Source organism: Lygodium microphyllum, chromosome 12 (assembly GCF_053477565.2).
Source record: "Lygodium microphyllum isolate KBCC chromosome 12, Lygodium_microphyllum_v1.1.10, whole genome shotgun sequence".
Classification (NCBI taxonomy): Eukaryota; Viridiplantae; Streptophyta; class Polypodiopsida; order Schizaeales; family Lygodiaceae; genus Lygodium; species Lygodium microphyllum.
The window spans coordinates 30,237,382-30,253,031 of NC_141146.1; the positions used below are offsets into that span (position 1 = coordinate 30,237,382).

The 15,650-nt window shown below is 41.7% G+C and overlaps 1 protein-coding gene across 1 annotated transcript in view; it reads right to left on the reverse strand.

Moving 5' to 3' along the window:
* The window catches only part of LOC148027593 (uncharacterized), a 177,837-nt gene extending 176,629 nt beyond the window's left edge, over positions 1 to 1,208 (reverse strand). Inside the window, exons 1-3 of the mRNA XM_087688924.1 lie at positions 1,002 to 1,208; positions 819 to 893; positions 643 to 724 (exon numbers count right to left, since the gene is read on the reverse strand). Of these exons, the coding sequence (XP_087545050.1) occupies positions 643 to 714 (72 nt within the window). The 5' untranslated portion in view covers positions 715 to 724; positions 819 to 893; positions 1,002 to 1,208. The remainder of the gene's footprint in view (positions 1 to 642; positions 725 to 818; positions 894 to 1,001) is intronic.
* Between the last annotated feature and the right edge of the window lie 14,442 nt (positions 1,209 to 15,650).

Below are 15,650 nucleotides of genomic sequence, written 5' to 3' on the forward strand. Positions count from 1 at the left end.
CTAAGTTCCTTCTAAGTAAGATCATTGCAAAATAATTGGAACAAGACAGCACTTGATCCTTGAAGAGTAAAGAAAAAGCTAAGTGGGCTTGGTGGGTGTCAATAGCCTATCCAATCTAAATCTGAGGAACTTGTCGATGAAAACTATACATGATACTTTGGTATATGGGGCCCAACACATACCAAAGAAGCCCAATAGATAAGCAAGAACCTGAAAAGTTGCACGTGGGCTCATGGTGACAACAAGATCATTAGCACGATCATAAAAGTCACCAACCCAGCCTTCACCCACCGCAAGTAGAGACTGATAACGACTGATAATAAAAGTCGCCAACCCAACCACCAGCGGTCATGCTCTGTAGCGTGGCAGGGTTTGCACATAGAGAATCTAATACTGTTGATAACGACTTATCGACTCAACAAAATAATGGCATTTAGGGTATAGAGACACAAGAACCTGTACAGCACTAGGCTGGGAAGGGCCTGCTAGAATTCTGAATTTATTTGAATACAAGACCAAAAAGAGACCATCTAGTGAAGTGTTTATGCTGCAGACTTTGTAACCTTGATTTTGTTGCAGATTTTGTTCTTTTAAGCGGACAGTCATAAACCAAAGGAAAAAATGCAAGCCTCGAAGTCATACCTCTAGGGTGTAAAGGACTCCATCGTTGTGCTCTGCACGCCGTTTAAGCATAGCTTCAGTGATTCCTCCCATTTTGGAACGGCTGCATTGGTTTACCAAGAAAAGATTTTAGCGGTTGCAAGCTTCTAAGAACTTGGGTCTCTTGGCTCTTGTGTATCAGAGGAGAGTCGTTTCACCTTGTGATTTTATCAGAATCAGAATACTTAGAGCAAAAGCTTGGCTCCTGTGTATCAAGAATGAGCCATTTCGCCCTATGGTTTATCACAACCAGAGGAATTAGAGAGAAAAAGCATTGCTCTTGCGTATGAAGTGCAAGCCATTTCACCTTATGCTTTAATCAAAATGGGAAGAATTAGAACCAGGCACGCGCATTGCCAGGGAGGACAAACTCTGCAGCTGGAACTGTGACTTCAACTTCATCTGACGAGCCATGGAGTGAATGCGATAGAACGAGACCATGCAAACGTTCGATTCTGTAGAGACGAGCATGCAACGGATGCTGCAATACACGCAATTTCTTTCTTTGTTCTTGCGATCGGCATGGGTCCCCGACAAGCTTTCTTGCTTCTCACTGCTGCCAAGTGTACACCTTGTTTTAATTCCGAATCGTAACGGCAGATAAGCAAAAGCTTACATGCGAAAGGATTTTAGATTAATCTAATGTCAGGCCTTACGTCCATACTTGAGCTGAGAATGTCCTAATTACTAATTAATAAAATATGAGAAAACTAGCTCTCCTGCAAGGAACACTAGGCTGCTCCGCAACTGCTGCAAAGCAATATCACAAATCAAATGAAGCAAAATTTCAATCAAGTTATTGTAGTTTAGAACCTTAGAATTCTCTCTCTCTCTCTCTCTCTCTCTCTCTCTCTCTCTCTCTCTCTCTCTCTCTCTCTCTCTCAAGAGGTAATTATACTACCTACTAAAAGTTACAAGGAGAGTCACAAATCAGGTAATAAGACGACAGAGTAATGGAGGAAATTGTTGTATGCCATGAGACCAAATCCTCCCAAGGAAGAAGCCTTGCATGTTGGGCCATATCAAGCTACCAATGAAGTGAGCCTTTCAATCGAGCAATGTGACTTTGAATACATGAATATGAGTCAAGAATAAAGACATTCTGAGTGACTAGTTATGCCGATATCCCCAAAAATGCAAAAAATGAGAAATTATTGTCATGTGAGGTTGGAGAACATCTAAGATTTTTGGCTTACCAAACATCCAGTCACACGGATGCACTATAGGCCCCACCATTCTTCACCAAATCTGTGATAGAAGAGGCCAAACCTTCATTCCCATCAAACAATAAAGAAATCCATGAGAAGAAGACTCCACACTTATGGTGCAAAAGAAGTAAGCGCCATTAAAGATATTTGGTTTAGAGAGGGCCAAAGCAAGATGCAAGCCACTAATGTTCTCTAAAGAAAGGCCTTGCATTCGAATGGAATTTTACTAATCCATCCCTCCATAGTCATCAATGTCCACCATGTCCTCCTTTTACAAAGGCTCAAATAAAGTTACCCTTAGCTGCTGACTAATGGCTATCCCTAATAAGCAAGTGATAAATCTATTTGATTGAAGCCCATTTCAAATGCAACTGCCCCATAAGTCTCCAATCCTACTAGGGATTATCTAGAGAGTTTAGGAAAAGGTTGTCAATCACCCAAAGCTAAGGAAAGTATGTCCCATAAGTCATGGTATCATTGATGGACATGAAAATTCCATCAATTTGTGTGAAAGGACATCAATACACATCATACATGTAATGTTGCATCAACAATAGAAAGTAATCAAAGTCGTGCAATCTGATCAGGCATCTTGCTTTCCTTTCCCTAAAACTATCTTAGAAGCCATGAGCGATTCAACATGCATAGATTTGACATGCAATCTATCACCACTAGATGCTAAATTGATTTTTGAAGCACGACTTTTCATGAACATACCAAATGAGTCAACAAATTTAAGAGTGTATACTAACAAGCTTATCAATATTCAAAAAATGCCACCATGAACTATATGTTTTAGTATATCCATGCACAACATCCCTATCTTCAAGGAAAAAAACAAGCAATGGAGACCCAAGCCTGATGACCAAAGCACATGGCTTGAAACAATGACCAAGGCAGAGCCACCATGTGAGTTTCAACATCCAAAATGGCTCCACTACCCATTCTTTTGGGAGTACAAATATTCCCCCATGAAATCCAGGAAATGACAGCATACAAACAACCTTTTTTCTAAATCATAAAGCGCATGGCCTAAGTAATGTTCCTCAAGCTACTCCTAGACGACCAAGGCAATAGGGGCAAGTAGTAAGTGAGCGTAGGTAGCATACTTGGCTACACCACTTTAAGGCACACATGGAAAGGCCACACTTGATTTTCAATAAGTAAATTTTGCTTCTACCTTAGCAGAAATCCTTTTCAGAATTATATTAGGCAAATATTCACCCCAAAAGAGTAAACCAAGTGCCTTGTACACCTCACCATCCCATCCTAAGCTTGCAAATCATGTTCGATGCACCTAATGAGAGATAATTTAGAAGTATTAATGTGTACTCCTAAAGCCTGACCAAACAAGTCCTAGATGTCAAATGCTTTACAGAGATGATTAGAATCAACTCTAATAATCCTTAAAAGTATCATTGGCTAATACTTGGCCAACAAATTGTTGATTCAAAGGAGGAGACAAGCCTATCAATTCCCCATTAGTAGCATCATTAGAATAGGATGCATAGCAATAGAAAAATATATGGGACTCAAAGGCAACCTTGTTTAATTGATTGGGTGAGAGTAGATGACTGAATAACACCACCATTCTGTTAGCAGTCATGTTTGTCATGCCTTGTCATCTCCTGCCTGTGAGCCTCAGTCTGAGTCAGACGAGGACATTAGGAGCTCTGACATGTCTGTCATGTGTTATGATGGGGGAGGCTAGTCACTCTCGACTGGCTATCTTAGGTTGTGTATTTCTTTTTGGCCTCTTTTAGTGGGCAGCCACTGGCTGCCCGGCCACTTTTTGGTCACTGTTGTGGGGCGCCCATTTTAGGGCACTTTTAGGGTTTGCGCCCATTTTAGGGTTTGCACCCATTTTAGGGTTAGGGTTAGGGTTTGTCCGTTGCCTATTTATTGGCAGCCCCCCTCCCCACTTGGTCAGTTGTCTTCTTGCAGATTGCGACACTCCTTCTCCCCCGTGGTGGTGCTGCCATCGTCATCAGCCTGATCTGGTGCCCTCACTGACGCTGTGGGCTGCGTGCAAGGACTGATCAGTCCATTTCAGTGTATTCAGCATTCATTTCAGTCAGTGCAGATTTCTCTTCCTTATTTTCTGCTTTCTCTCTCTCTCTCCCTCCGTGTTCGTATTTCCTCTTCCGTTGCGCACTCTCACATGGTATCATCGCCAAACTGAGAGCACGAAGGTCTTCATCGACTGGAGAGAGACCACACCTATCATCTGTTGCTGCCCCCCTTCTCTCCAACAGCCAGGCGGCCGCTCCAGGTGGTCTGAATATTTGCGTTTGCTGCATCAGCCCCTTCCAGAGGCTGCCACGTCATCAACCAGCCCTGTCTCCTTACGTTTTCAGCTGGGCGGACTTCTTTTCAACTGAGCGACTCCACTACAGGCTGCGTTTTGCATCCACGGTGGTCGTATTCCCTCCTGGCGGCTCATCTCCAGCTGGCGCTTCTCTTCTTGGCTGCGTTTTGGTGCCTGGCAACTTTCTCTCCGGATTTTGTGCCCTACACAGCTGCGTTTTCACCTCCTGGTGATAGGCGACCTGATTTCCTGGAGTTTGGTGGTTCTTCTGGTGGTTGGTGACCCTTCTGGTGGTCATTCTTCGGCATCGGCACAGTTTTCTTTGGTGTTTGGTATTTTGCAGATTGGAAGATGTCTTATCATCAGTTTACAGGTTTTGCTGACTCAGATGATGAGCTTTTGTCTCAACATTCATCTGAATGAAGGCGTGATTTCTATCACGAGGACCGTCGTCCGGAGTCTATTCCTCTTTCCCGTCCCCCTTCTATTCATGTATCTCGGCGATCCCCTTCCAGTAGGCCGACGATGCGGCCTTTGGTACCCCCTGTACAGGTACCCGTACTTCCTCAGCTGCCCAAAGAGGACCGGTTGGATGGCTCCAACTTTTCTCTATGGTCCTGCAAGGTGGAGTGTATCTTGGACTCCTTCGATCTTTGGGAGCTTGTTTCTGTTCCTATTCCCCGGCCTCAGGTGGATCCCACAGATGGGACATCTATGGATCGTGCAGCCTTATGGGATCGGCTTAATTCTCGAGCCCGATCTTTCCTCTTTCTGAGTTTGCAGGATTCTGTCCTTGTTCATGTTCACAGGTTGAAGACTGCAGCGGACGTGTGGCAGAAGCTAGCGTCTCTCTATCAGCAGAAGACGTTTGCCCACCGGATATCTCTTGAAAAGAAGTTGCAGATGCTCGCTATTGATGATAGTCCTTCCATGAAGGACCACATCAACAGATTACAGGATATGAGGGATGAGCTTGCATCCCTCGGTCGGACGATATCTTCTGAAGACATGGCTATGATTCTCTTGACTCAGTTGCCATCGCCTCGGTTTGATGTCTTCTACACCAGCCTTCTTACATCGAGGACCCGTGAGAAGTCAAAGGCTAAGAAGAAGGACAGTTCTTCAGGCTCTGACTCAGATTCAGAGAGACCGAAGTGCCCACACTGTGGGCAAGGGACACATCCCGAGGAGAAATGCTGGAAGAAGTACCCTCACCTTCGTCCGGGAGCGAAGGGTGGATCTACATCGGAGCCTTCTTCTACCTCTACACCAGCTGTTACCCATGAGTCAGTGTTCCTTCATATCCATGCTTTGGAGGAGGATCCTTCTTCCGTGGCTGCAGTGTCTTCTGCGCAGCCTTGGTTAGTGGACAGTGGTGCTTCGAGTCATATGACTCCCCGAGGTGATTTGTTACAGGATCTCCGTCCCTCAGAGGGTTCAGTCACTGTTGGTAACATTTTATTGGTGCCTATTAGTGGTGTTGGCACATTGCCTTTGTTTACAGACCGACCTACGAGCTTCCTTTCACAGGCCCTACATGTTCCAGACTTGGGCCTTCCCCTCCTCTCAGTTTATGGCGTTACGAGGCTTGGCACACGAGTGATCTTCACCGAGCATGCCGTTGTTATTGAGGATTCTTTTACAGGAGCTGTCTTATCTACAGGTTGGCAGGAGAGCGGGCTTTACAGGCTCCATTCCCCTTCTTTGATGCAGGGTCCTCCGAGGCAGTCTATTGCTACACCCTTTCCTGCTTGTGCACCTTTTATTCCACAGGTTTCTTCCCATCCCCCACCTTCTCCTCCGGTGGTTCCCTCGTACCCTCCATCCCTTTCAGAGGGGGACGATCTCGGTGATGCGGCTGTGGATTCCCTGACCCCTAGTGTTTTAGAGGGGGATTCCCAGGATCGTGAGGAGCTCCTTCAGCGGCAGTCTACATCGACGGACTTCATCGACATTGGCATTCCTCTTGCCGCCCCAGGCTCTATTTCCTCTTTGGCCTTCAGCCACATCCAGGATTTGAGAGGGGGTGTTAGCAGTCATGTTTGTCATGCCTTGTCATCTCCTGCCTGTGAGCCTCAGTCTGAGTCAGACGAGGACATTAGGAGCTCTGACATGTCTGTCATGTGTTATGATGGGGGAGGCTAGTCACTCTCGACTGGCTATCTTAGGTTGTGTATTTCTTTTTGGCCTCTTTTAGTGGGCAGCCACTGGCTGCCCGGCCACTTTTTGGTCACTGTTGTGGGGCGCCCATTTTAGGGCACTTTTAGGGTTTGCGCCCATTTTAGGGTTTGCACCCATTTTAGGGTTAGGGTTAGGGTTTGTCAGTTGCCTATTTATTGGCAGCCCCCCTCCCCACTTGGTCAGTTGTCTTCTTGCAGATTGCGACACTCCTTCTCCCCCGTGGTGGTGCTGCCATCGTCATCAGCCTGATCTGGTGCCCTCACTGACGCTGTGGGCTGCGTGCAGGGACTGATCAGTCCATTTCAGTGTATTCAGCATTCATTTCAGTCAGTGCAGATTTCTCTTCCTTATTTTCTGCTTTCTCTCTCTCTCTCCCTCCGTGTTCGTATTTCCTCTTCCGTTGCGCACTCTCACACATTCAGCATAACTCTATAGGATACACCCTTGCTAGTAGTATATATTAGAGGACACATGTGGGGTCCAAGACCATTGTCTGCATAAGCTCAATAAAGAAATACCATTCCAAATAATCAAAGACTTTCTCCAAATCGTACTATATGAGAACTACCTCCTAATTTGTATGATGTGAATAACCAATATAAATGTTGTGAAAATTGTTTAACCCATACCAACTTGAATGCACAATACCAAGAAGATGCTCATGAAGACAATTGGCTAGCACCTTGAAGAAGATCTTATACATGATGTCCATCAATGAGATTGGTCTCCAATGTTTGAGCTTTAAGGAAAAGAGAACATTTGGGATCAACTTAATAACCCCCTCTTTCCATGAAGCAAGCATAATTCTAGGTTCCCAAACCTCTCGACATATGGCTAGCATAAAATAACTTAAACCCATGGCAATGAACAATCCTACTCGCTTTTTTATGACTATTATGCTCAACAATACAAAGTACATCCCATTCATTTTCATTCAAAACATGCCACATATCATACCTTGGCACTCCATCATCCAAAAAAATACTAGGATAGTAAAGGCATTTTTACCATGAGCTTCTGACTTGGAGGTAGAAGGTTTATCCTCATTCTTCAAGGTGGAGCATGGACAGTGCCAATCCCATGAATCAATCACCTTGCCCTACTTGACAAAGGCAAGATATGAGGGTGGATCTTGAGATCGATCAACACGAGATTTCAAACTACAAGTCAACTTTGAACAAGAAGGGCCCTTATTGTTTGCATTTTGCTCATGAGAGGGGTGTCTGTGTTCAAATGTATAGAAAGAATCTTGCCCAATCAATCCACCAACACATTGCTCAATATCATTCTTTTTCACCTTTTGGTATGAATATCAATCCAAGCAAGTTTAGCAGCAATAGGTGATCATAGCATAGGTTGCTCGCTTTGTCTGAATGCCAGTCAGCAAGGCATTCATCAATGTCATAACAATTAATCATCATGCCTTAGTCATTGTTTATGTCTTCTCTCATTTCAAGGCATTCAATCATAATGTGGTCTAGCTTGCTACAACAACAAAAGACAAACAAAAGTACTCCATTGAAGGTGAAATCACAATTAATGCATGCCAATACAATTGATATGCAACCAACTAGGCCTCTTACAGGTAGTGTACTAAAGCATACACAAAAGATTCTATTTTTTTGCTGCTCGAATGGTTGGAGGCACCACAACCTTGCACATGGAAACCATGGTATCTTTCAATAAAAAGTAATAAATAGTTGTGTCAAAGTGCACAACCAAGAGGAGACACAAACACACAGAGAGAAGGGAAGACAAAGACTATAAAAAAAGAAGAAAATGGAAAAAGAAAGTATGCACTGAACACTAGAAGAAAGCTAAATATAACAAGGTCCTTGCATGTAGCCCAAGGCATGAATGAGGGCACCGAATTAGGCTCCTAGATAGATGGTAGCAATAATAGAAGATGGAGGAATGACTTCGATGTATGCTCTAGAAAGAGTTGCCCCTCCCTTAAAACACATGACAAACTAAATGTTAGAGCTCATAATGTCCCTATCTAACTAAGGCTGAGGCTAACAGATAGGAGATGCTTGTCCATGACAGACATGATTGCTAACATCCCCTCTCAGATCCTAGATGTGGCTAAAGGCCAAAGTGGTTAAATAATAGAGGCAAAATGCCAACACTACTAATAGACACTGCGATGAGATGTTACCAACAATTGTTGTACCCTCAAAGGGATGAATATCTTGTAAAAAATCTCCTTGATGAGTCATATGACTTAAAGCACTATTGTCAATAATCCAAGGCCTCTCTGAAGATGAGTCAACATCAAAGAAGGCCCCTTCATCTCATGGATTTAAGAAATACAAACTCATGAGTAACAACTGGTGTAGAGGAAGAGGAAGGCTTAGATGCTACTTGCACTTATAGCAAGCATTGGAAATGAATAAAATTGTATCTTAATAGAATAATAGTGAGATCCGAATATTTATTCAAGGGATCAATTAGTTTCGTTTAGATACATTAGAGCACTTTTACTAGTAAGCTTTACCAAAGAGTGAACATGTGGAAGAATGCATATGGTAGTGGTTTCAAGGTACCCAAATAAGACAATGAAACATAAAATCTTGCCAAAGTTGAAATGAGGGTGTCTCAAGGTATAACATATCCAAACTAGTTAGCTACACTTATTATGCTAACTAGCTAATACACTATGCCTATGATTAGTTGTTGAGCATAATAGTTGCCTTTTCCATGAAGGTGAAAAGTGCATTTTCCAAACGCAAATTTTCCTCATGTTATGAAATTTTTCTTTAACCAACATACAAAGAGATAGTCCTAAAAACAAGGATTATCCCCTTTATGTATTTTGTGTATAGTTATGTAGATTTGATCAAGATTCATAGATATTTTATGAATTGATGTTAAACATGCAAGAGGTTGTACATCCATTCATATATAGAAATATAATCCCAACCAAAGTGGTGAATAGTCAAAAAGGTATTTCAAATGGTCCATCAATCCACATTTTGCAAAGCCAAAGCATGACATTTTACTCATAACGTATATTACATGCAAGGTAGCTAATGGCATTACGTTCGACATTACCATTTTTCACAAATCGATATATCTCAGACTTAAATTCTTACATTTCATGGTTGCATTTCTATCTTGAGAAATGAGCACATATAGGAGTGTGCGTTTTTCCCATGTTCATCAAAAGAATTGTGACACCATATATTGTCATAGAGAATTCAACATTTGTGTACAAAGATAATATACTTGAAAACCACACATTGGATCCATTTATTTAAAACACATATTTTCAAATCGATGGCCTTCATATGACAATCCATTAAGCATGATATTATGATGTAGACCTTCACCATACAATAATAATTATCAATAAGATATTTAAAGGATTGACAAATTGCAAGAAAGAAGAAAAAGAAGAAGAGTGCATGACACATGGTTATGTATAATCTCCCCCATTCATGTTTTTATGGATATGCATTATGTTTTATAAAAGAGTGAACTGAGAGGAGAAAGAAAATAAGAAACAGAGAGATAAAGAGAGTGCAAAGGTGAGAGAAGACTGAAAAGAGGAGAGAGAAAGACATGTAGAGGTAAAACAAAGAGGCCACAGATGCCTTGGAAGAAAGTTGAGAGATAAGAGGATGAAGTTGGATGAGACTTGTATTATTACTACATGATGAGAAATTAAGTCTCTTACATCTTATATACCAAGCAAGTGTAGTTGGTATTTTCCTTATATTTTCCCAAATGAAAATGTAAAATTCTACTTTGTCTTTCCTTGCTTTACATTCCATCCTAACCCAAAGGTTTTTGCCCTAAAAAACAAAGAAGGGACCTATTACAATGGGAATGGTAGAGCATTAATTTGTTTAAGTATTAAAAGGATACAAAGAATCTTGGGGAATCTCAAAGAATTTGATTGGAATGAATACTAAAGAATAACACTACAAGGATATAGGAAAATAGCGACGGGCAGTTGCGACGTAGATTAGCAACATCACTATTTGCGACGCAAATAGTGACGGTTTTCAGACAAAAAAATACAGCTGAAACCCAAGCGTGGCATTTTGCAAAAGAGAGAGCAAAATAGATTGTGCATTTGGAAGGGAGAGGGAGAGAAAGAGAGAAAGAGAGAGAATGAGAGCTTCTCACCACACGCCACCGCCGATCGCGAAGAAGAGGAGGAAGTGTACGAAGGGCGAAGAGGAGGCGAAAAATCCATCCTTGGGCCTTTGCGGTGACTACATTGCTCTCTCTTGGTTTGTTCTTGTTCTTTTTCCTTTTCTTTTGTTTGTTTTTGTTAAGAATGAGGTGCATTGAGGGACAAAGAGAGGAAATGAGAGAGGGAAAAGAAGAAAGAAAAAAGAATAAAAAACGAGAGAGAGAGAGAGAAAGAGAGAGAGAGAGATAGAGAGAGAGAACAAACATGAAACATAATAAAGAAAGAGAGAAAGAGAGGGAGGGAGGGAGGGAGAAGAATGAATGAGAAAACACGAGGGGGTAGAGAAAAACAAAGAGAGGATTTGTTCTTGTTCTTTCTTTATTTTTGTTTGTTTTTCTTTAGAATAGATCCACATTGAGAGAGAAAGAGAGGAAATGAGAGAGGGAGAAACATAAAGAAAAAGAAAGAGAGAATGAGAGAGAGAGAGAGAGAGAGAAAGAGAGAATAAATATGAAAGATAACTGTAAGAAAGAGAGAAATAGAGAGAGGGAGGGAGGGAGAGAGGAAAATGAGTGAGAAATACTAGGGGGTAGAGAGAAACAAAGAGAGGGTTGAGGTGCATTGAGGAAGAACAATAGGAAATGAGAGAGGGAGAAAAAGAAAGGAAAAGGAAGAGAGAGAGAGAGAGAGAGAGAGAGAGAGAGAGAGAGAGAGAGAGAGAGGAAAGGAGATAGGAGAATGAGTGAGAAAACATAAGAGGGTGGAGAGAAACAAAGAGAGGGGCAACAAAGAAAGAGAGAGAGAGAAAGAAAGATAGGAAATAAGAGAGGGAGAAGAAAAGGAAGAGAGAACGAGAGAGAGAAAATAAACATGAAAGACAACAAAGAGATGGGGAAAGAGAGAGAGGGAGAGGGAGGGAGGGAGGAGAATGAGTGAGAAAACATAAGGGGGTGGATAGAAACAAAGATAGGGGCAACAAAGAAAGAGAGAGAGAAAGAAAGAAAGAGAAAGGGGACAGAACATAAAACGAAGAGTGCAAAGAAATGTGCAAAAAAGGGGAAGAATCAAAGAAACGGGGAGAAAACCAAGACAACAGTTGACGTTAATTTTGTTGAGTTACAAGAGAAGAAATACCTTCTCAAACAAATTAAGAAAGAAAAAGAGAACGAGAACAAAAACAAATTAGTTGTCGTAACGTAGACAAAATGGAAAATGATGAAGGTCGGGATGTTCAAGATCACGAGGCGTATCTTAATCAATGTGTCTCGTGTCCTTGCTCTCAATGCAAGCTGGCAATCAGACAAAAGCACCACTTATCTATAGAACACGTACGACACTTTTGCGAGTTTCAATCAGAGATCATTGATCAGGCAATCTCACACTTTGAGCAAATGGTAAGAAAAGTGTGTATCAATCATGTATTATATTTGCAAACTAATTGAATACCATACACAACAACATTGGATGTGGCCGTAAAATTTATACAGGGAGGTGACGTCTCATCCCGAGGAGGAGTGCACCTATTGCAGCCAGTTAGAAGAGTTCGTGGGCATGTGATGGATGGAGTGCCTAAGCCAATCCACTACTTGGAAGTCACTACCCAGTCTATACCGTCAATACCAAAGGAGACAAGCAGCCTTTCAGACTTTCCTACAATCTTGGAGCCTAAGATGGAGGAAATGATCAATGCATTGATGCCCATGGATACCGAGACATCTAATCCACTTAGAGAGGAAGCATCCATACCATTATATGACAAGCTCTTCTTCGAACCTGTCTAGCACAAAACTAAAACAAGAAACCATTAACTACACCTGCATTAAACAGACAACTGGCCCTCTTGGCCTAATGAAATAAAGCACTTCACTACAAAACTTGATCGGCCCTCTTGGCCTAACGAAATAAAACATTCAAAACCTCGCAAAACGGGCCCTCATGGCCTAATGAAATAAAACAGAATAGCACCTACACATCCCTCCCCGAAATAGCACAAATATACAATAACATGCCCCTTTCCAAGGAGGAAAAATAGGCTTGCAGTCCTAAACTAAATGCATAAGATTATGACCCATCCCTCCTGTATATATAGCAAGAGGCGTACGCATAACATGTTGTCTAATCAGCCTATGGGTCCAAGATAATAACGGTAGATTGGTCTCGGCTTCTCTTTGCATCATCCATATCAACCATCGTCTGCCATATATTGCATGCTCTGATAACATTCCCCACAAACGACCAGGTCTTGTTTCATCATTGATAACAATATCCAGACCTTCTTAGGATACAACCAGGTGCAAGTGCATCCTGCCGATAGGCATAAGACTGCCTTCGCCACCGAGTGGGGCGTCTTTGCGTACATAGTCATGCCTTTTGGGTTGACTAATGCCCCTGCCACCTTCCAACGTCTCATGTGCACCATATTTAAAGACATGCTTTGCAAGGAGTTAGAAGTCTTTGTCGATGACCTCTGCGTTCACTCGACCTAGATGGAACACTTGAACAAACTCCAAGCAATCTTTGATCGGTGTCGCATATATCATCTCTCCTTGAATCCCTTGAAATGCTAGTTTTGGGTGAAGCATGGATGCATCCTCGGCCATGTGGTGTCTAAGAACGGCATTGCCTAGAAGCACTTTCACCCCTTGAAAATTTTTCTCTTGTCTCAGCCGCACTTTTGAAATTTTGCCCCTACTTTTATACATAATTTCCACCCTGTTTTGAGGCATCAACAATAGGGAAAGTTGACATTTTGCTTCTATAACTATTATGGCTATTATAACCCATGTTTTCTTACTTGAATGTGTCTCTTGATTGGCTCAAAACTTAGCCATATTTTGTAGAGTGATTGGAAAAGTTACTGCCTAAACTCCTTTGCTGGAAATTTATTGTATCTCTCTTGTACTTCAAAGAATATCTTTCAATCAATTGCATGGCCTCATGCAAGGTTTCTAATTGTCGAGCTCCCACATCCAATGATAAGGCAAGGTCAATACCCATAATATATTTATTCAGCTTAGCAAAATCTGAAATGCCTTCGACATACATAAAGAGATTCAAGTAGGTGTTTGAGTAGTCTCTAATGGACATCCCTCTTTGAGCACATGCATACCATCTTCTTTGAAGCCTTTCTTTTTCCGAGTATCTCGCCTGAAGACATTGCTTGCACTCCTAAGTGTGCAAGCAAAATACGGGTGGAGCGATGCAAGTGTGATTGAATTGTTTAGGTACCTTCTCCATACGCTTCGTTGATTTCTTTTCGGCACCATTATTAAAAACAATTGTGCTTTTTCAAGGTGTTTTATGGTTTCTTTTCAAGTTGCTAAAGTATCATATATTACTACTTGGAAATACTATACATGAGTCCTGAGAGCGGAATTTTGGTGCCAAGAAGTGCTTAAAAATAGCTAAAAATTACGAATATCAAGGGAAAAATACTTAACGTCGAAGGCGGCGGCTCGATCTAGGACGATTTTAAGCGCCAAAGTACTTTAAAGGCACCCGAGCAACACTTGTTGATTTTTCATAATTTTTCAGACAGTCGTGTGGGTTGACAAGAGTTACCGGCCAATGCGAGATGCCAAGCCGGACGCCCAAGATTTTTCAGAGCTCAATTCCGAGTCCGGACAGGGAAGGGGCCAAGAATTGGTCAAGATTTGAAAGTGTGGCCACAACATGGACCAAAGGGGGGGTGCCCTTTGGGGGAATTTTAACCCCCCAACCAAAAGGCATGCAAGATGGATGAAAGAAATCATGGGATGGAGAAGAAAACGTGGCCAAGAACAGCGCTGAATTTTGCGCCATGAATGGATGGAGGGCATCATGCAGCTTACACATACCCTGCCTAATGGATTATGGGGCTTCATTCCCGTCTGTCTGTGGACTCTATCGCCTATCTTCGCTCCTCCAATGGTGGCCTGAATGCTGAGATGGAAATCTAGTCTTTCTCTCTCCTCTCTCTCTCTCCCCTAAAGGCAGATTCATGTGGTGAAGAAGAAGAAGAAGAATGGATGATGGATGCTTGTCCAATGAAGACCGGATTGCTCCATGGTGTAAGAAGATTGAAGATTGTTGATTGTGGATTGTCATGAGCATTAATGGTGGCTGGAAATCAGTCCTGAGATATGGCAAATAAAAACCCGCAACCCGCAAAGAACGGTAATCTCATTTTTACAAAGGAAAATGGTGTTTTTATGCAATTTGCTTCATGAATACTTGTTCCCATGAGATGATTATGCATTATAATATTGGTTGCAATGTCTTTCAACTGTTTATGATCAGAAAATTAGAAAATCATAAGTGTTGTGGATGAAATTAATAGTGTAAAACCCGTAAAACGCGTAAAATAGGGAGAAATTGGGTGTTTTTGAGATATAAATGGAAAATGTAATAAGACACACCAACTAAACTTGTGTTCTTTCTGCAAATGAACCTAAGGGCCACAGCCCATAACTCATTTTGAATTTTCAGTCATTAATTATTGCAAAAAATATGAGAAAAATAGAAAAAATAAGAGAAAAATAGGGAAAAAATGGATTTTGAGTGCCGAAAATTTAAAAAAAATAAGATTCATGTTTGTGGATGTATGGGGGGTTTGAAGTATAAGGTTTAGCCTCAGTTCAGCCTTACCTTTATGTTTTAGTAAGTTTTTATGGCTTTTTATACAATAAAAATGTGGAAAATGAACCCTAAACCTATGCACCATGCACAACCTAAATGGGTGAGGGGGGTAGAGTGTATGAAAGGTGTTTAAATGATGAATGGAATGATGAAAAGCTTGTTGGTTTTTATGCATACCATTTAGGTCGGTCGTTAATTTAAATTAAGAACCTAGTAGCACGAGGGTTTCTCGGTGCTAGGTTCATGCAACGCCGCATACGAGTAATAGTCAAAATCATTGAAAGAAATGTTTCCCACATGTGCACCAATGCTGATTTTCTTAATTGTTTGAGCACATGGACATTCACCATTTGCATGAATCATAAAGAAATTTTAAAGGTATCAGACAATACCTCCTGGATGCATGGCAATTTCTTTCTAGAGGATCGTGACCAACGTTGAGTGAGTGAGGTTGTCCAAGCTGTAGTTGGGTCTAGGGGAAAGAAAGTGAGGAATGGTACATTCCTGGATACGATCAATTAGTACCTTGAGT